The sequence below is a fragment of the Augochlora pura genome, chromosome 7 (genome assembly GCF_028453695.1).
Source record: "Augochlora pura isolate Apur16 chromosome 7, APUR_v2.2.1, whole genome shotgun sequence".
In the NCBI taxonomy this organism is placed as follows: domain Eukaryota; kingdom Metazoa; phylum Arthropoda; class Insecta; order Hymenoptera; family Halictidae; genus Augochlora; species Augochlora pura.
This window is the reverse complement of record NC_135778.1, coordinates 40,406,990-40,428,422: the sequence shown is the minus strand read 5'-3', so window position 1 is coordinate 40,428,422 and position 21,433 is coordinate 40,406,990. Positions and strand designations below refer to the sequence as shown.

The 21,433-nt window shown below is 44.1% G+C and overlaps 1 protein-coding gene across 1 annotated transcript in view; it reads left to right on the top strand.

Annotated features, from left to right (window-relative positions):
- Window positions 1-290: 290 nt before the first annotated feature.
- Window positions 291-21,433, top strand: part of Dcma (decima) — a 29,241-nt gene continuing 8,098 nt past the window's right edge. The window contains exons 1-5 of the mRNA XM_078185525.1: window positions 291-501; window positions 2,096-2,689; window positions 4,751-4,917; window positions 16,545-16,681; window positions 17,921-18,097. Of these exons, the coding sequence (XP_078041651.1) occupies window positions 2,564-2,689; window positions 4,751-4,917; window positions 16,545-16,681; window positions 17,921-18,097 (607 nt within the window). The 5' untranslated portion in view covers window positions 291-501; window positions 2,096-2,563. The remainder of the gene's footprint in view (window positions 502-2,095; window positions 2,690-4,750; window positions 4,918-16,544; window positions 16,682-17,920; window positions 18,098-21,433) is intronic.

Below are 21,433 nucleotides of genomic sequence, written 5' to 3'. Positions count from 1 at the left end.
GAGTGCGTCCGGAGCGTGCGTGCACCTAGCCAGCGAGAGGGTAGGAAGCGTCAGAGCCGCGAGACAGTAGTAGACCAACAGACCGAGTCAGACATGCGCTCTCAAACAGAGACCGCGAGCGTGGGAGCAAGAAAGAGAGAGAGAGGGAGAGTGGGAAGGAGAGAGAGAGAGAGAGAGAGAGACAAGCACGCGCTGTCGTTCCAAAAAGAGAGAGAGAGAGAGAGAGAGGGCAGTGAAAGAGCTCCGAAACCCACGTTTCAGTTTGTCGCGTGTGCTGGCACGGCGCGCATACCGTACCGCCGGAAGTGCGCTCCTCGAAACGATGCGGTGAGAGTCCTTCGGCGAGGATCATCCCGCCAGTTCCTGGCGGATCGAGGTGTACCCCCCGCGAGGGGAGACCGTCGATCCAAGGGGACGTCTCGCCCCGAGAACCCGAAACATGAGGCCAGCGTCGAAGAGGACGATCGCCACGTATCAGGACAACGCGTACAATTTCACCAGGTTCCTGCCGAGACTGCTCCGCTCGAGCGAATCTTGTCCACGTTGCCATAAGGACTAATCAATAATCAGTAATCATCGCGCGGCTGTCATTTCGTTCGATCACCTTTTTCCCGCCAGTGAACCAGTGATCACTTAGCTACTACTTAGCTACCTCCTCGTGACTGTTCTTCGAGACCTCGTTCTTCGTGACCGCAGGTTTTCAGTGTTTAAGCTACCCCTTATCTTCCTTATCTTCTCCATATTTCTCGTCTCTTTTAAAGTCAGCGCAACGGGGACAAGCAAAACTATGGCATTCCCGCCATCCGCGAACCAGTGATCTCGATTCTCCTCTTCATATTTTGATAATTCCGATTTCATCAGCCGCCTCGCGTTACCAGGTGTCGTTACTTCATCGCGCGTCTCCCGCGCCCTTAGAATCCCTTCCTAATGTTCGCGCGATAACGACGGCCGCCCGTTACACGATAGATCCTCGTTTTGCTCCCTTCGCCCGAGCGATGTCGATATTTTCTCTTGTCTGCGGCCCCCTCCCTCTCCCTTAACTGTTCTTGATCGAAGACTCTATATAGGCTACCTTGTTTGCCAGGTCTGAAGTTGTGCTCACATCGCTGACGTTCACGTGACAGGGACAAGCTGTACAAAGGTTCTATCGTGATCGATCTCCTTTTTTATTCCCATCGCCGATGAAACAGTGCTTCCTTTTTCTTACACCGTACCCTAAGAGTTCCTTGATCGAAAATCCTGTAGAACTACATCCAACTTTGTAACACGATTATTCGTGAAGAAAGGCTTGATCCTGATCGATGCTCTCTCTTCGTTCTCATCACCAGCGATCTTGCTAGTTTCTTTTTTTTTAGTTTTTTTTCTTTTTTTTGTAGAGACTTTTTAACCGTTCCTGATCGGAGATCTTAGAGATGGACTTGTGTCCCAGATTTCTGTGTTTACTTTAGTCTTCGATAGCTTTCGAGCATTCTTGTCGCTAAATGTTCACGTGACAGGCGCAAGCCTAAATTCTCCAAGAGTTTCATCGTGATAGTTTCCAAGGAGATCTTGATAACTTTCCGTCGTCTACTACGCGTCCACACGTTCCCTGTATTTTTCTTAATTTTTTCTCTAAGCTCGTACTAATTAATTCTTTTAATTGTAGTAATGATTCTGATATTTCGACATTTTGTCATCTGTGACTATTTTAGGGGAAATTTGTATAAATCCTAGCTACAGGTTTTAAAGATGTCTTCTAGCTTCTAAATACTTCTATGATTTACGTCAAATTGCTTATCGTGACATAGTCATAAATTTCGCAAGCTATAGGATAATTTTTAGTAACAAAATTTATCTTCTAAATATATCGACGCAGCTATGTGGTTCATGTAGCATCATTTTGTAGCATCATTTTATAGCATCGAAACAAGCTCTTCATCCTAATCGCTTCTCTCTCACCAAAGCACTAATTTCGATAGCTAACCTTTCTCCATCTCAGCCGAAAACATCGCAAATCCTACCCGAAAACGTCTTAGATCCTACCCTTTCGAACTCACGATCCTCTTACTCCATATCTCCCGAATCCCCCGCATCTTTCTCAATATTCACATGACAGGTCCAAGCCTAGCCATCGGCAGAAGGTTGGTCCCGAGCCGCGAGATTCATATACCTCTCTCGGCGATGTCGCTGGCGGAGATCGTCGTCGGATCGTGCCGCGTCCCGGAACGTCGTCCAAGACAGTTGTTTAATAAGAACAGCACCGCGGTAACAGTGTCTCTGGTCGACAGTCGTGTCGCCGAATACGAGCGGAATTTCACAGAGATTCTAAAATCGCGCGTTTGGAATTCATGGGACCGTGTTCGGGCAGTTCGTGGACGCTGAATCCTTTCGTGGTCCGTCGCGACGGCGAACCGAGGAGCTAGCCGCGGGACCGCCTTAATCATTTCAATACCACGCGGTGTTTCATAACACCGCGTATATTTGTGGTGCAACAACAACAACAACAGCAACGTCCTGTGATATTGTCGATTGCCGGCGGCGGCAATTGACAATCGAACGGCGGGGCGCAGCCTGCGGCGAAATAATGACGGAGTCGCCGATACCGTCGGTCAGCAACAGCCAAACGAAAACGCAGACGTCGGTGGAGACTCAGCCGCAGACACAGGCGCAAGATGACAAGACCGAGAAGACGGAGAAAGCTGTGCTTACGGTAATTTTTTTCATTTTCTGTATTGTTCATACTTTTCTGTGCTGTTCCTACTTTTCTTGGCAACCCTAAATACCGTTAGTTTTCCCCTTCCGTGGGGAAGGTTATTGAAAAATAATCGCGAAATTATATAACATATAAATATCGCGAAATTACTATCGCGACGATTCCTGGTTTTGATTAATGTGACGAAATACCGTGTCGCGTCGCGTGCCGTCTATCCAATTCTATCCTATTCTAAGAAATTAGTGCGATCGAAAATAGTCATAGTAGTTGCAAAGAAAATGGTGCGGCAAAGGGTTAAAGAAAAACAATAGTGATAGCGACTCTATGCCAAAAAATAACATCCGATTGTTTTCGCTACATGATTAACAGGATCAAAGATATCGTCACTCGACAAAGGGTCGATAACAACGTCTAAACATCGTCGAGTTGAACCAGACCACTCCCGCAACCATAGCTCGCAGATTAGGCGATGGAATAATGCATGGAGACCGGGAGCGTACTTACCAGCGAACGTTTGTCGCGGTTGTTATTCTTTCAACCGCCTTGGGGCTCTCGCAGCCCTTAACTAAATTTGTTCTATCGATTGTGTCTCACCGCGGAGATGAATTATTTAACGTGGAACCACAAAAATTGTGTCGCCCCGCGTTTACGCGACGGCCGCGCGGCGTTAACAATGATGGATCGCGCGAACGCGGATATTCAGCGAAATTGGAATTATGGAAAAAAGCTCAAGGCTTTCGAGCGGGGGAGCGACTTCTTATCGGACAGGATGAAATAGTTTAATAAACCCTGAAACTGTTAAGTTAAAATTTATCGGCGACGTTGATGTCTTTACGCCCCGCGGCTTTATAGGCCCTAACTGAAAGGGTAGTCGGTCTATTACAGTCGCGGGGTTGGGACACTGTAAAAGTACAGAAGGCAGAGACAGTTTGAAGTTTTAGTCGAAATTTTGCAAGCGCTTTCGTGTATTTTTTAAAAATTGTGTAGAATTTCTCGAATTCCTTTAAAGCATGTTTTCCTTTCTTACAATATTTTACCAGCGCCGAATATTGAATTCTTAATCTATTTAATAAGATATATATACTAAAGCGAACAGTGCTAATTAACAATTGAAATTAAATATTCAAAGTCCCATAATCCTGCCGACTTTTTTAAGAAAATAAGCTAGGAGCATCGTTGTCTCAAATATACATTTCTAAGTGCATAAAACTATCACCGTTTTCGCGAAACGATGTTTCCCAGTATCCGACCGCTCGCAATCGAACGAAACAAAATAGATAGTGGCAATATCGTTGAACCTGTTGCATATTTATAACCCCCCGGGCTCGGAGCTATCAGGGCTAACCGACGCATGCGACGAGAAACGTTCTTTGGTCTTTCAGAAGGTTCGCGGGGAACGCGATAACGATTCTGCCGCGGCCACGTTTTCCCGGCCTCCAAGCATTATTTCCATTTGCATTTCGGCCGGCCGTATTAGCCGCGTGCTTAACGAATCGTTCGATTTCTGCCCCCCGGATACCCTAAATCCATTCTGTCGTTGAATATCAGAGCGACGCCGCGCAGTGGTCTGAATTGACGGAAGGTGTGCCATTGCCCCATAACATTCGTAAAAGATATAAACGCAAAACTTGGATCGATCAATGAAATGATGTTAGATTAAGGATTAATTAAGAAAAAATAAATTAATTTTATTACTGTCACATCGCTACATCGAAAAGAAGAAATGCAGTTATTTTTGACGAAAACCACTGTTCTTAGGAAGTCCGACTTTGAACCGTCATTTCTATTACAAAATAAATCATGCAAATATTTCTATTTTTTGAGGCTGGTAGACGTTTAAGAATTAGTTTATATTATTCAATACAGATCGATGTGTGAAAGTTCATTTTTTGGTAAATTGATCTAACATAACCTTACGCTAATCCGGACCACCGTGCGCCGTTGTCGCTCTATTATTGTCGCATTGTCGCTTGATCTCCCTCGCCTAACTCGAAAGACAGAGTTAACAGTCTTAGGGAACAGAATCGTTAATCCGTCGTACCCGATTTCCGTTCGCAGCAAATACAGGACATCAACAGCCAGGTAGCGCAATTCCGCGACCTGTTGATAAACATCGGCCAGCACCGCGATTGTCCGGAGCTGCGGGAGAAAGTCCGAAGGCTACGCCGGGACTGCGTAGAAGCGTGTAAGGCCACGTCCCAGCACATACTGCCACAAGTACGGAGGTACGTAACGTATTCATGAACCCTCGCCCCCCCTGTTCAACGGTATTTGCAACATTACGCTCGCGAATGTTGAACGTACGCCAACCGCCCGCGCAACCACGGACAAACGTTATTACGAATTCATCTTTATTACGGAGCGCGGTTAAACTGGCAGCCATTCCGCGCACAGATACGGTCGCTGGACAATAACGATACCGTTTAACACGTTTTCCTGACCTGGAGGGAATCTCGTACGCTTCCTTGAACATTTGTAGGTTAGCCGATTCATTTTTTTAAAATTTCTGATTGCGGACAGTAGTTAATTATATTCATTTCGTCGTTGCATTGTTTTCTTCCTTAATATACACTTGTTCTGTCTTTTGGTACATTTCGTTAGTTATCTTTCTTTTTATAAATTATTTTCTTTTTATTATTATTATTATTACGGACACATTTTTATATGTACGGTGGTTTGTCAAAATGTTCGAACAGCTTTTAAAACCGAATAATTTCGTAAAAGCTACTATAATAATATATTATTATTATAGTAATTTTTGGCCTAATGATTGGAATATTTTTATGGTTATTATTTAAATTATAGTTCTTAACCTTTTCAAGGATACTGGCACTGTACGTTTAGTTTTCTTAAAACTCTAATTGATATTCTAAGTATAAAGGAAAAGAAACAAATGCATTGTTCACTGCTACAAAAATTCATCCCTGAAGAGGTTATGTTACAGGAGGGTTTACTCGCCAGTAAAATCTTTGTTTTAATAGCTTTTAAACAACGCGTTTCTTCGGTAATATATACAAGTTATTACACACATTTCACGCAAAATAATCTGATAAATAAATAATAAGCAGCATTAAAGTTACGCTGATCGTCGAATAAATAATTCGATCGGTATCGCGCGTCTTGTCGAATCGCCGAGCGGAATTTAATGCGCCGGGCGATGTATCTCGCCGCCGTAACAGGGAATTATATATAAATTTTCGAATAATTACATCAATATGCATGAAAGCGTGCTTAGTTCGAAGTTGCGTGGGGCCGCGGCGACTCCCATAATATGAAAGATATATGGAAGGCGTGTGTGCACGTGCGTCCATTAAATCGTGCTCCATGCAAAACATTTAATATTTTAACCAAACCGACGTTAGCGAGGCGCATACAAGCATATCGTTACAGGTCGCCTAGCGACCGGTCAAAATAACAGGTGCTCGCAGTTTTTCTTTCGGCTGGCAACAATACGGTTCGTTTACGACGATTCGAGCAACGTCGCCGGCTCCTCGGCCGTACTCGCCATGCGAATGTCTACACGCTAGGATTCGCCGCCGTAAAAATTGTTTTGTCTATTTTATCTATCGCGTCGTTGCGAAATACGCGATTTCACGTCGATTTTATAGTAACACAACGGTCCCTTTATTCACTGTATTGAAAAGACGACGAAGAGTGATGCAATGCTCGCGGAGTTAGCGCAAGCAATTGGCTCGGCGTAGGCGGTCTTGATCCTGCCTAATTATTTTGGTATTATTGTAACGTCATTGTTACGCAAGTAAAACTGCTATGGAAACGGGGAAAATTCAACGATTCACTGTAGAGAATATACGTATTTCTAGAATTAAAAAATCAGGTTTAAGGCTGTATTTATAGTCTAGTTTAATTACGTAGGATCGTTTTAACCCCTTGCACTATAATAACGAGACAGATTTGAAATGAACATTTCGTGTATCTATCATTGACGTATAATAAAATATAATATAATAAAATATAATAAAATTTGCCGTTCCCGGCGTACTACGTAATTCATCATACGACAAGAATTTAATTTATTATTATTATTGCCATAAGACAGTGCGTATCGAACTCTATTGTACTCAAGGGGTTAAGAAGGTCTTGCAAGTAAATCTCGGCTCAATTGAAGCTGAAAGTGTCTACTTTACGACCCCGGAAGGTACATTACCGTAAAACGGCCCGGGATTTTTTTATGATTTTTTGAATCAAACTATTGGGTGTGTTAGGCCGCCTGGGGCTCATTTTTTGATTTTGGGCGACTTTTCAACAACTTTCCCGTGGAGAAATTTGGACTTCGGGTACCTTAAATTGAAGCTCAAAGTATCTACTTTACGATATCGGAAGCTACATTACCGTAAAACGTTCTGGGATTTTTTTATGATTTTTTGAATGACATAAACGATGGTATTAGGCCGTCTGGGGCTAATTTTTGGACTTTGGGGGACTTTTCAATAACTTTCCCGTGGAGCAATTTGGACTTCAAGTACCTGAAATTGAAGCTCAAAGTGTCTACTTTACGACCTCGGAAACTACATTACCGTAAAACGGCCTGGGATTTTTTTATGATTTTTTGAATCAAATAATCGGGGGTATTAGGCCGTCTGGTGCTCATTTTTGGACTTTGGGGGACTTTTCAACAACTTTCCCGTTTAGCAATTTGGACTTCAAGTAACTTAAATTGAAGCTCAAAGTGTCTACTTTACGACCCCGGAAGGTACATTACCGTAAAACGGCCTGGGATTTTTTTATGATTTTTTGAATCAAATAATCGGGGGTATTAGGCCGTCTGGTGCTCATTTTTGGACTTTGGGGGACTTTTCAACAACTTTCCCGTTTAGCAATTTGGACTTCAAGTAACTTAAATTGAAGCTCAAAGTGTCTACTTTACGACCCCGGAAGGTACATTACCGTAAAACGGCCTGAGATTTTTTTATGATTTTTTGAATCAAACTATTGGGTATATTAGGCTTCAATCTCAAATCTTTCAAAGCTACCCTTCAATGAAAGAATTATTCGGCTGTTTCGTGCAGCTTGCAATCGTGCATATCTTCCGATACAAGTACAATTCTTTTTGGAGCAATTTCGACAACAGTGAACATCCTTTCGCTAGAATATTTCCGTAATTCGTTATAAATATGCGAGAGACATGGCTCGTGCGATGAACAAATCTTCCATCGATTTTTGGTCGAAACAATTCTCGCTTTCGAAACAATTCCCGCTCTCGAAATAATTCCCGTTCTCGAAACGTTCACTGTCAGAAATTACCCTCCGCGCTCTCCAAGCCCCCAAAGTTTCGCGGCTCGAGTTTCGCCGGTCGTATAACACTCGAACAGAAAACACGGTGTTTCCCGTCGACGAGAAACATTTCGCTCCTTAAGTTTCGCAGGAGCGGTGCGCAACAACGAACGGTTTGGGTCGCAGTGGGAATTCTCAGATTCGATTAACGACTGCGACCAATCGACAGCGTTAAGAATTCCCCGAAGAAAAGGAGAAATCGAAGGCGATTGATTAACCGGTTTACGTCAGTTGGTCGAACGGTGGGGAGGTTAGGGTGGACGTCGTCGACGACGACGGCGGGAAGGAGCGGACGCGAGTCCGGTTAATGAGATTTTAATTAACAGGGTAAATAGATCGCGGCTACAGAGAGGGCGGACCGGTCGCGTTCCTCGTGCCGCGTGTTACGCGTGATCAGTTTCCGTTTCGGTAGCAGAGGGATGGTACCCTGGGATACGGAATTTCCCGCGAGCCAGAAATCTCTAAATAAAAGGCGCTGTCCGTTCCCATTGTGCCGGAGGATTTATCGCGGCTATTATGGCCGCGTTTGTTCCCCGAATTACGTTTAATTTCCGCCGGCAGGGCGGAGGAAAAACTTGATCCATCGGACACGTAACCAACGGGGGTGATTGATCCCGGGAATCGTTTCACGATCGAGCGGCCTTCGAACAAAAACGGCCGTCGTCGCGCGCGCGAGAAAAAAATTCTAATTTCACGGGGAAACGGGCCGAACTTCTTTTGTCTGTAACAAGAAATCCGATAAACAAGGTTTCCCAAAAGATACTCTTATATACTATTAGGTTATAATACTGTTAGGTTAGGTATATGAAACTGTATATCTTTTTTTCAAATCTGTTGATTCAATCAAAATATGCCCCGTTTGCTTTACTACACATTTCTCAACGAGATATCGATACAGAAATGCCTGTCTGAAACAAATTTTGATCTTTAGAATTAATAAACTCTGATATGGAATAATTCAGACTGTCTTCATTTAATATACTATTTAGCCCGTAAATCTCGAGCAGATTTTGAGCAGTTTTAGGACAGCGTTGCCAATTTCTTTCGCGAGCAACGTCCCTCAAGTATTCGCGGAACTCTTCGCTAGTAACTACACGTTGGTCGGCCGAAGAAAGTAACGGCGACCTATCATAAATAACGTCGGGATTAAGAGAAATAGAACGAACCCTAGCATGAAAAAACGTAAACACTTGAGTTTTTCTACTCTGACGTCAGCTCTCCGGTAAGACGTTGCCAGTAGGTTTGCCCTTGGCGCGTGGCTGTTCCATTACCCACCGCGCGAAGCATGTCGAACAGCTCTGCCTTGTACGATTCCAAATTCAGACTAGTCACAACCATAATCACGCGCTCGCATTTTACCGCATTTTCGTAACTTTCCCACTAGCGACAAAACTAAATTGTATAATAAATATTATTAACCCTTTGTACTCCGCGCTATTATGGATGTTACCTACCAGCATTTAAGGTTATGTCAAGCTTTGCACTTTTAGTGCAAAGGATTGAATGTAAGAAAAATTGATTATATTTTTTCGCTTCACAAATACGAACTTTCCGAAAGACTTAATATTTTATCAGCAACGAGACGCGGTCACGCAATTTTGTTGTAAAAATTAAGGTAATTATTATCAAGTATTATCGAATATAGATTGGACTTTGGTATGAATTGAATATTAAATTTTCTGCGAGTGGATCCCGGGGTTCTGCCAAATACGGTGGCGCAAAAATGGAGGCGGAATTTTCGTGGGTAAATAGTTTTCTGAATAATCGCTTAAACATAAACATTTGCCCAATTTCCAACGGTAATTGCCCTCGAAACAATTACAACGCTCGTATCACGGGTCACGAGCACAAAAGATTAATTAATGACCCTTGATTGCGAGCCCGAGAGACCAAAGAGTTAACCTCTCCCTCTCTCTTTCTCTCTCTCTCTCTCTCTCTCTCTCTCTCTACCTCTCTCTTTGACCGAATCTCGTCGAAATTTGAAAAACGCATTTGCATTCCAGAGGCCGCGGGGGCCGAGGCTCGTTCGTTTTTTTCCAGCGGCGGATCAGCAGGGGGAAAGAATTAACGAGATCCCGAAGGGAAAGGAGCGGAGCTCATGAAACATTTAGATTTTCATTAGAACCGGGCCCCCCGCCCCATCGCCGGAGCAATTTTTTTCAAAGACACGGCCGCGAATCTTCGGAGATTGGACCATGGTCACTGTTCTGCGGCGAAAAGAAACCAATCCTGTCGAATCGATAACATTCTTTCGCCGTCGACTTCAAAGCCGAAAGCGCGCCCGCTCGTCGTATTATTTCTCACCCTCGACCCAATCTCGGACCGTAAATTCAAGTGCCGCCATTGGCGGTTCGCTTCACGTCAAAATTGGATACTTTAGTTAAATTGTCGGACCGTAAATTCTCCGGTCGATCGATATTTTTATTAATATTCTTTTAATTACGATTTAGATCGTAATATTTATATGTTCTCATATTTATATATTTTCATATTTATAATATTTAGATTAATATTTCTTAAATAACTTTCCAAAATGAACATGAGAAATGAAATAATTTTATTAATACATTTGTTGCTCGCTTCGACCGAATTTCGATAGTTTACGAAAGGGTTGATCGGTTAAAGCAAGTATCGCATAGCACATTACTATAAGTATTAACAAATTGGCTTTATTTTTCTTATTTTAGTTTCAGTATATTCATAATTACCTTTACTGTACTTTGTATTTGTCTTTAAAAAATGTATAAACATTTACGTTGAAAAGTATAACAGACTCGCCGCGAGTTTCTATTTCTGAGGGGAAAAAATGTCGGGCGTTCACGCGATTATTAAAGAAACAGGTATTACGTGAGAAAAGAGAACAGAGCGCTGCAGACATGACAAAAGTGCACTCCCTCGCCGGAACTAATCAATAGTTTCGAGAACAACAGTAGCACAGCTCAAAATATTATATTAGCGTCTGCACGCGAGTTGCCCGGGTTCGTTTCTTCGTTCCTCAAGTATCGCTCGCAGTAATTTAATATAATTCTCACACTTTTCGTACGAGCTACGTGGAAAAGGATTTTTCCGACTGCGGAAAAAAGGCGACTAAATAAATAGCCGGGCATTCGTAACAAACGCTTCTGCTTCGCCGAAACCTCAACACACATACACAGCAGGTTACCCGCTCGAGAAAAACGAGGACTCTCCTAGAGAACAGTTTCAACCAACACACTATCGCGCGCGACACGACGACATCCGACACGTTCCGGTTAACGATCTCGAAACAACTGAACTGCCCTTAGATAGTATTATTTAGGTGACGCGCGACGGCCCGCTTTCCCTGCTGTGTAATCAACAACAACTCCTGTCCCAGAGGTTTCCCCGTTCTCCTCGATTTTGCGACGCGTTTCTTCTCCTTGAATTTTATAGAAACGACTCCCGTTTGCAATTACACCTTGTAAAACACTGTACCCACATTATACAGGTCTACACAACTCTAATTTGTTTTCAGTTTATTTATTTCGTTCTGTTTTAGATTTAGATACTTTTTCCTATTTTCTGCGACTCAATTAACCCCTTGCACTACGACCCCTTTCGTGCTGCGTTCATTTGCACTTATTTGTCCTTAATATCTTCCTTAATAGGACTAGATCATTTTTGCCTTTTGTATTACCTTTAATTACTTCGGTTTCCAGACTTTGATAACAAGAGAATTCAATTTAATTTCGATTTAGAAGAAATTAATAATTTATTAATTTAATAGATCCTGCGTGGAATCTTTATCAAGAGACTGATTCGTTATTATAGTGCAAGGGATTAAATAAAATATTTGTTTAACCGTTTAAAATCAATAGACAATAGTGAACAGTGAAAAAGCTAGTTGAAGCCCAATATAAATGTTAAAAATGTTTACATAATTGCTTCGTTATCAATTTTTCGAATTTAAAGAATTTTACTTTATACAGATGTGCTATTAACAAACTATCGCGTTATTTACTCCGGCAGAAACTTTCTTCTTCTAAATATAAATGCCAAGACCATCTATTAACAAAATCGGCGATCACTTAATTGCCAACCGAATAATACAAACCGCGTCTAGCAACCGCCTAACCTGAAATTTGAATACTCCACTCGCTTGCTCCGGGTCCTCTCGGCTAAGCAGCGGAGCTTGAGTGCCGGTTGAACAAGAAACACTCGGCGCCGGAAGTTTCCGGTGGCAATCAATTATTTCAGGCCGGCTCCGGCGGCGCAATTTCCGTGGAAATTGAATCGGAACGTTGCATGCTCGTTTTATTATATGTCGTCCTGTTACATAATTACTTAATAACAACACGCGGACGAAGGGGGCGCGCGCGGAATGATGCGTGCAGACAAGCGGGGACACGCGGCTCGCTCGTCCACGGCACGGCCGGCCCTCGCGTAACACCGCCGCATAATTCCTGCCGCGTTGCGAACGTCAAACGCACGCTAATTGCGATTTAAGCGACGCTTAAACGGTCGCTTCGTTCAAGATCGTCGATGGTCACCTTTTCCTTGCGAGGAGAAACTTTGTTCACTTTACGACTTATTATACGACATTACGTGAACCGAATTTATAGTGGAGACAATCGTGGATTGGTGGAAATTAAAATCTCAATTGATTGGGAGAAGCTAAATTGTTTAATACTGAAAGCTATCGTGTCGGTCAAAATTACTGGTTCTATATTTGTTATTTTAAAATTATTGAAATTGAAGGCGCTGTCGTAGGATATTATTAAATTCCTTAAATCACAGCACACGTTGTAACTAAAATGACAAGATATTTAAATGAATTTAGCCTTGAAATTTTTACAAAGCAACACATTTTTAAAGTCGAACATTTTTAGTGCTCGGTGTTAAAACAAATAATAAAAATAGCGTTAAAAATAGTAAAACCATATTCTTCTCTTCTTTCGGTATTTTACTATTTCCTTTGTCTTTTATCTATTTTTTAATGCACTACAAACAGACAAATCTTAAGACGCCGCACACCGCCAGCCCAAAACGCATACAACGAATAAACGCATCTCGTGCCGGCTATCTGTGAATCAGGCTAGCCGCAGGTATCGATTGCGCGTCACACAGCGACACGAACTTCCCGGTTTCTTTTCGTGTTTCTGCAAAATTCTGTCGATAAACTGCCAACTGCTGCCCACCTGTCCCCACGCCGGCCGACCCCACGCTCTCTCGCCCACTCCACGTGCCCCGTAATTAACGCGTCGATCACATATCGCCGGCTGATTTTCCCCGTCGAAACGTTTATGCAAAATACGGCCAAACAGAGACAAAAATCTTTTTTCTCGCGTAAACGCCGCGTTTTCGAACTCGGCAGCGATCAGAGCTTCCGGCTTCGGAAGTTAGGTTATGTTAGGTTATGTCCAGAGCCCGTTTCGCACGGGACAATTCCGGTCGAGATTTACCGCCGCGATACATTTACGTATTTTCCTCCGCCGGTGGTCGAAGATAAAAACCGGAGATACGGCGGAAAACGTAAACGCGACGCGGTTCGTCGGGGTTGCACAAGCTTTTCCGGCTGCGGATCGGCGCGTTTTTCCACGAGTCACTTTTGCGGCGTGACAGAGACTCGGTCCGAGTTGTTTTTATGTTTAAATTACACTTCGTCGCTTGAAATGAATATACTACAAGACAGAAAAATTATTTTAGATTTAAAGCTGAAATGGCTTCGAGTGCAAAGGGTTAACACCCTGACTGTTCGCCAGACGTGAAGAAGGTCTCGTTCTCAAAAATAACCTTCCTCTTGTCCGCATGTCATATATTCCATCGACAGAAACTCTACCAGGTGTTCGCGTCTTCGGAGCAACCGCGTCGTCCGGACGGCGACGGCGAACACCGCACTTATCGTTCGCCGACAGTTTCTCTTCACCGCCCAGGCCTTCGAAACTTCCCTTGTATCCGCGGGTTATCGCAGTTTACGTAGAGTTTGCCCGGGCGTGTTCGATCCTCGGATACCCCTCTCTCGCTCCATTATACTCGCCGATTAATCGGAATAAAGTCTCCGTTGACAACGGAGCCCCGGGGATCACAGACACACACGTTCGGCCCTCTTGCCCGATTGGCTTCCTCGAGAACACTGTTTAACGAGTTCGATGTGCGAACCGAACGGCGTCGTACACTCCGTGAATTGGTTCGGTATTTATTCGTTCGATGCGACGGTGTCGCGCCAATGCGAAACGTATGTTTGCCGAGAGAGATACTATTTGCTGTTGAACGACAGCTTGTTGATCTGATTTATAGATAAGTAAAATGGTGGTATAATTTTAGTGCATTGATATAGGGTTAAGAGTCTGGTGACGATCTGTTTAGAGTGATTGGCCATTTTTACTGCAGAATTAAATTTTATATTTATTGAGATATATTATATTTAATATGTATATTTATATTATTGAGATGTATATAAGCCAGTAATAATTTAATTGTGTATTATAACTATATAATATATAAACCTGAGAAAAATAATAATATATAATTTTATATATATGATAGCACGCGTGTGCTATCTTTTTCTCTGGTAGTGTATATCAGTATAGCTTCGCGACTTACAACGGCGTAGGTGATTCTTTCGTGCGTCACCGACACCCCTAAACAGCGGTGGTGGCAGCGTTTCCGCATCAAAGGTGACCCGGAATGATGTCCGACACCGCGCAGACGTTTTATTCGATTTTTACGATGGCTAAATAATGGAAGCCGCCCGACCGGGAACGCATACGAGTCGTCATCATCTTCGGAGGAACGGGAGACGGCAGGCGAACCGGAAAGCCAGGCGAAGCGTTTCGAATACGTCGTCGGCTCGAGACCTCGGAGCCACACGGTTGTAAAACGTCGGGAAATATTTCTCTTGCGCCACGTCGTCGCGACGGTTGCTCGTCCGTTTTACGACCGGTCCTCGGGTTTGTTTCGCGAGACCGCCACGAGACCTCGGGTTCGTTAAGTCTGCAATTCCTCCTCTCTCTGGCCCGTTTCCCGCGGACAGGAAGCGACTGGCCGTGGCGAGACGAGAAGCCTCGTTACGAATGAAACACCCTCGGCTTCTCGGTCCCTTCTTTCAGGACCAACAGCCCTTAAATATTTCGTCGTTGCTGCTACTGCTGCCGGGCGACCCGGGAATTAAAAAACTGGCGAGCGAGGCGGGTGATCTTGTTTCGGTGCGGACGCGGTTGCTTAGGTTCTTTTGCTTGCTCACGTTTGACGGCGGACGAGGAGGGTAGCTTTTGGTAATTAAATGGGACACTCTCGGGTTTCAGTCGTTCTTGCCGGCTGCGGGCGAATTTGATTGCGATTTGCAGACTTGTAGTCCGGTGAGATTTCTTGTAACAGTGTTTCTTTTCTTCGAGATACGGTTGCTGTTAGCCCTTCGCCGTTCTTTAACGAGGCAGACTCGTGACAGAGATTTCTGATAATAAGTTGTTAGGTATTATTTACTACTCTTAGAGTTTTATTTATATATGTTCAGTTAACTTACACATGTTTCGACGATTTCGTACGATTATCAAAAAGTTATTCTTACGTATTGCTATAGAGCGTGCAGCTGCGAGACTTCCGTCGACGATATAGAAGTTCATGAACAGGATTTCGCGAAACTTACAAGACGGGGAACAGCGGGTCGCTCCATTCCTGCACAAAAGATTCCGGAGACAATATTTATTGTCGCGCGCACACAAAGCTCGAGGTGTTTCAAAAACTTCCGCTCGAGAGAAATCGCTCTAATACGAAGTTTGCTGACCCGTGAATTCGGCGTGCTCACCAACACCAGTATTTCTCGAGAGGTTTCCGATTAGTCGGTTAAGTTCCCCATAGTTCGGCAAACGTCTAGAAAATAAGTATAAAATTGTTATCCACATACGTACCCTAAATATTAATAAATCAGGTCACAGTTACCAAAGATGGATCGTGAGATATAGAAATCTACTAGCTTTCATAACAAGAGAAAAATGGCTGCCAGTGCTCGATTATCGAATTTTTCAAATAATTAACCTCTTAGACCATATGAGCCCGGGGAAACAGGATTTGATAAATAAATTTTAGTTATTGAAGTAATTTAGTTATGAAAAATTTTATTCAAGCAAAATCCTAAAAGGTTAAGCCCGAGGAACGAACGAACCAAAAGCCGCTAAAAACACGAACGAAAAATCCAGAGACTACCTAATCAGCCAATATTTAACCTAACGACCGCGGTCGAATATTTCCGTCTATTGTGCGCGGCGAAAAGAAAACGCTGTAGGACAGTCTTTAATTGGTCCCGCGGTGCTTCTCTTCGATTTCCCGTGGTCGCCGCTGCGCGTCGCAGTTTCCAAATAATTAACTCGATGAGCTCCGGATCTCAGGATTTCCAGCGACCGCCGAATGAATTACGGTCACCGAGCAAAGAGGGGGGGCGAAAGTAATAATTACTGAAACAGACGTCGGCGGCAAGAAGGGAGGGAGGGAGGGGACCGACGGACTTCCTTTCATCGAACGGATGAAAATCTTTAACGAGGAAAGTTCCTCGGTAAATAATAACCGGCGATAATCCATCCCGGCCGTGTGTTTCTTCGGTTTACAGAACCCCGGACATCGGGATCCCGGTGGAGTGTCCGAATCTGATGCTCTTGTTCAACGTCGTTCAATTATTCCTGCGCGAGCTATGCAAGAGCGAGAACCTGATCCGTATCGTGCCCATGGACATGACCGGGTATTACGGTGAGTTGTTGCACCAATCCCTCTTTTGTTCAATTCCCGGGCGCGAGAGGTCAGGGTCGTCGCCGCCGTCGCGCTCGAAGCTGTTTAAATAAATCGGCGAAAGAGGCCCCCGGCGGCGCCCTCTCTTCATGAATGTAACATACCGACGACCCAGCGTGACAAGTTGTTGAGGTCGTGCACACATGCGAGGCAGGACAGTGTGGACCGCAGAGATCCGGTAACTTCCATTCGGACTTCCATAACCGACCGAGGGAAGTTCGTCGAGCGTCTCCGCTGGGTCCGCGTTGTTGTCTTGTTCGTTAATGCAATCAAATTGCGTGTACCGGGAATTTGGGACATTTGCTGTGCTGCTGCCTCGCTCGCCCAGTTGTTCGGCGAACAGTCAACTGTGTATCATAGCTACGGAATTGGCTCTTCCTTAACCGACCCCGAAACAGATTAACATGCTAAGTGCCCCGTCAATTATTCTACGTACGCGTTCAGAAATGTACTTCCACTTGGAACACGTGCTTCCTCCTGTTAAGTGTTTTCGAATAGACCAAATATTAGGATCTCTCGTTAACCGAATTAGACTGTCACAGGTATCTTCATCGAACAAAACATTCGTTTCGACCGTGTTCGATACGGGTCGTGTTTTACTGCCACTCGTGTCGCAACTACACGTTAACACGCTCCCCGCGAAACGGCATCGAGATAACGCGGAACAAGCTATCCCGATTAAACTTTTTATTAAGTTCCTATCTACCAGGATCTATACGTCGCCGCGTGTAATCCGTGCTGTATTTATCGCGATGTGAAAATAATTAAGGAGGCCTTGCCGCCGGCGAGAATACGGCTCGCCTAAATAGGTTACAGAATCACTTTTCTGCTAGCTCGGCGAACGAATAATTTTAGGTTGATTAAATATGATCGTTGTTTTTAAAATCGTTCGACTTTTTATCTAGGTTAATATATGTAGTTTTTTGGGTATAATTATCCTTATATTTACCTCACGAATTGTTTTGTTGAAAAGGGAACAAGATAAAAGGATGACATAACCTTACATTCCTGAGGTATTTTTTGATAACCTTGAATTTGCTATTGCAACAAAACCTGTAGCATTTTGGTACAAAGTAAGTTCACACTTTGAGGTTTGAATATAAAATTACAGGCAATTGCGGTTATTATTGTCAAAGCTCGATTTCTATTACTTTCCGTACATTCGGTGTATCAAATTTGTTTATGGTTGTCCCGCTTCAGATTCCCGGACCGGGCCGTCGAACATCGGCAACGTGATCTCGCAGATCCTCCTGTGCAAGCAGATCACGCCGAACTTCCACGAGGAGGAGCTCTGCAGCATCAAAAAGGACTCGGAGGAGATTCGAGGGCTGATCAACGAGCTGCAAGAGTTTATGCCCCAGTCGGACGGCGATATAGGTAACCTCGTATTTTCTTCCGACCGTTTTTCCGGCGTCGCCGCGTTGCCAGCTGAAAAATCTTATTTCTCCTGTTGTTTTCACCGGCGATCACGTACGGGCCGTACCGCGCCTCGCGTTTAACCGTGCCGACCGTGCAAGTTGCTTATCAAAGCGGAAATACATCGGCCGCCTCACCGACAGATAAAACTGCGCACGACGGTTCTACCGGGCAGAGACACCGAACGCTCTCCGAATGGTACTAACCGTTTTAGAAACCGACGGGATCGCGTCCGATAATTTCCCTCGGTACGCGGAACCGTTCCGATATTATTTCAGCATCCTTTTTCACGTTCCGCTGCGTCGCATTTCAGTAGTTACAATTTACGAGGACTCCGTACTGTGGTAAAAAATTGTTCGCTGTGTAACGGTAATAAAAGACATTTTTTGGTGGTAACCATTGTGGTTGTTTATATAATATATTATTTATCGTATACATCATTTATATTGTATATAATTGTCATATATTTATTATATGATAATTATATAATTTATCATATATTTATTTCTGCTACCAATCATTTCTATTAAATCGAAAGAGAATTTGAATCCCCTGTCGTCGAATTCTAAAAATGAAAGTAAACTAGGATAATCTGCTTCTTAGTATATTTTACATATACACGTTCACTTTAATCGTTTACTTTAATAACGAATAATACCATTGAATAAAGCAAGAAATATTCTTGCCAAAGAAATTAGCGAACAATTTCGCGAATAAACGTAGAAATAATTCGATCTAAAAACGACCGGCCTTATCGAATGATAAAACTCGGTCGAGTCCGCCGGATGGAAAAAAAGAAGCTCGAGGTCCCGCCGCGGGAACACGGTCTCGTCCTTATCTCGATCACGCGTATCCACGGACGCAACCCCTTTTGTCCTGCAACGTCGGCGCATCTCCAGTCCGTCTTGCGCTCGTTCTCTTTACGGCTGGCCCCCTCCCCCTTCTCGGCCTCTCTATTCAACCCGCATCTCTCTCTCTAATCGGGTTACTCCGTAGGCCAAGGTCTGGATTTCAAAGGGGAACAAGGCTCGCCTCGTCTCCGTTCATCTGGCGCATGGTCCTTCTCTGGCCACGGTTACCCGATGGTTCCCCGGGTCCCCATTGATTCCACGGAACAAACGTATTACCTACCCCCCCTGACCAGGCTAAAGCTCGCTATAGAAGTTATCCGGTTTCGATTCTCGGCCCGGATGGTGCACGGCGACCTTAATTATCCGCCGATAGAATGACAGAATTTAGCCGGACGATTCCCCACGGGTCGAGCGACCCTCTCGAGCCACTGATTATCATGTGGGCAGCTTCGTTGTATGGCATGGCCTATGATCAGTACTTTATACGCAGGATGAGTATATTCGTCCATACACAGAATCGTGTCACTTCTCCGTGACGAATATACTCGTCAATCATAGGTAACTGGTTTAGAGTCTTGTTTTTGGTTCAGCGAGGAGTGGGGAAAAGAGAGGGGCTAGTGTTTCGGCCTGGACCCGCTAGTTGATTTGTCAGTAATGCATTCTAGCGGGATCTACCTTAGGTAAGGTTAAAACGACAGTTTCGACTTATATCTAGAAACGGAGACGGTTTTAAATAGCTTTTGGGTAAGGAATCTATCTGTTGGGGAATGGCGATGACAATCACCACAGTTGCAATAATTATACCCGCTGCAAAGTCACCTATTCTTTAATATAATTATTTCACGTATACCCACAGTGTAGAGGTCGCATACCTGAGCCACCCTCGAATAGACCAGGTCCAAAATAAACTGTTCTTTAATATATATAACCATACAACTGTAATCCCACAAGTGGTCGCTAATTGCTATAAAACACGCACGACATTAAATATAAAAATTAAAAAATAATATCAAAACAATTTCGCAATAATAATCATGGAACCACGATGGCTTTAGTGTTAAACAATTCGACCTGAAACACAGTCTATCAAACAAGTCAATACTGATTTACTTTAGCATCGTGTCTATTGTTCTATTGTCCGAGCACGTTCCACTGTATTTGTTCAAGCATTCTTAGGGTGGATCGGTCTGTACAATCGAAGGGAATTAGACCAGTGTCCTCATTAGTCAGCCAGCCCCGATCTCCCTTATCGTTGTGTGTCTCGAAGCTTATCGGGGGAACAACGAGACGCTGGCAAGAAAGAGAAAAGGAGAGAGACAAAGACACTGAGAGACAGAGAGACGAAGAAACAGAGAGATAGAGAGACAGAGAGTCAGAAAGACGAAGAGGCAGAGAGTTAGAGAGACAGAGAGAGAGAGAGAAAAACAGAGATACTAAAAGACAGAGAGACAGTGAGAGAGCGTGAGAGAAAGAGAGAGAGAGTGGGGGGCCATGCGTGTGTGGGAGGGGTTGAGAGACAGAGGAACCGGGTTTGACATTGGAACAGGAACCAGGTCAAGGTCGGCCGGAAGCGGCGACTTCCTCGAGCGGTCCGCGGGCGGAAATTCACGCTCGAGAGGGAACACTGCGCCGGTTCGCTCGCAGTCGCGTCTCTCCGCACGCTCGCAGAAAATAAGAAAACAAACGGAATCGTTCGGCTTCTGTATAAAACGAGAGCTCCGGGAGCTTTATGCATGCTGCGCGGAGAAAAAGAAAAGAGAGAGTGAGAGAGAGGGAGAGAAAAGGGGGCCGGGCAAAGGTGTAGCGGAAACGTGAGTGAAAAGGGTGAACGCACGGCTGAATTCCGTAGTCGTCGGGAAGAAGTTGCACCGAAAGACCTTCCGCTTCGTTGCCTCTTTGTGTACACCATCCTACACGCACACATACATATACAAACGCACACCGATACGTTTCGCTCGCGGACCGGGACGCTGCATGCGCGCCGGGAAAATGTGATATTTCATAAAGGCTGCACGCTTTGGGGAGCATTTGTTGCGCCGCGGCGCTGGAAACGTTGACTGGGTAGACTGCGCCCGGGGTCTTAGAGACAATGTTCGTTCAGGTATTCCGAGAACTGCGAACGTTTCTCTTCGAGCCTCTCGTTTCATGGTCGATGAATTTCGGGATCTTCGGCGGTGCTTTCAGTTGACCACTGTTTCCCGAAGTTTCTCTTGGACCGTGGCCCGACTTCAATAATAGACCAAGGTTTCATATAGTTTAACGCGAACAATTGTTTTGAAGGAGAAATATATTATTAATATTACGAATATGGATCGAATATCTTCCGATATCGATACGTCAATCTTTATTCGAGAAAGTTTATTCATATGTTCAATTTTCGCTCGAGTGAGTACAATTTATATAAAACAAGAATTCTTTAAAATCTGGGGTTGTTTTCAAATAAACA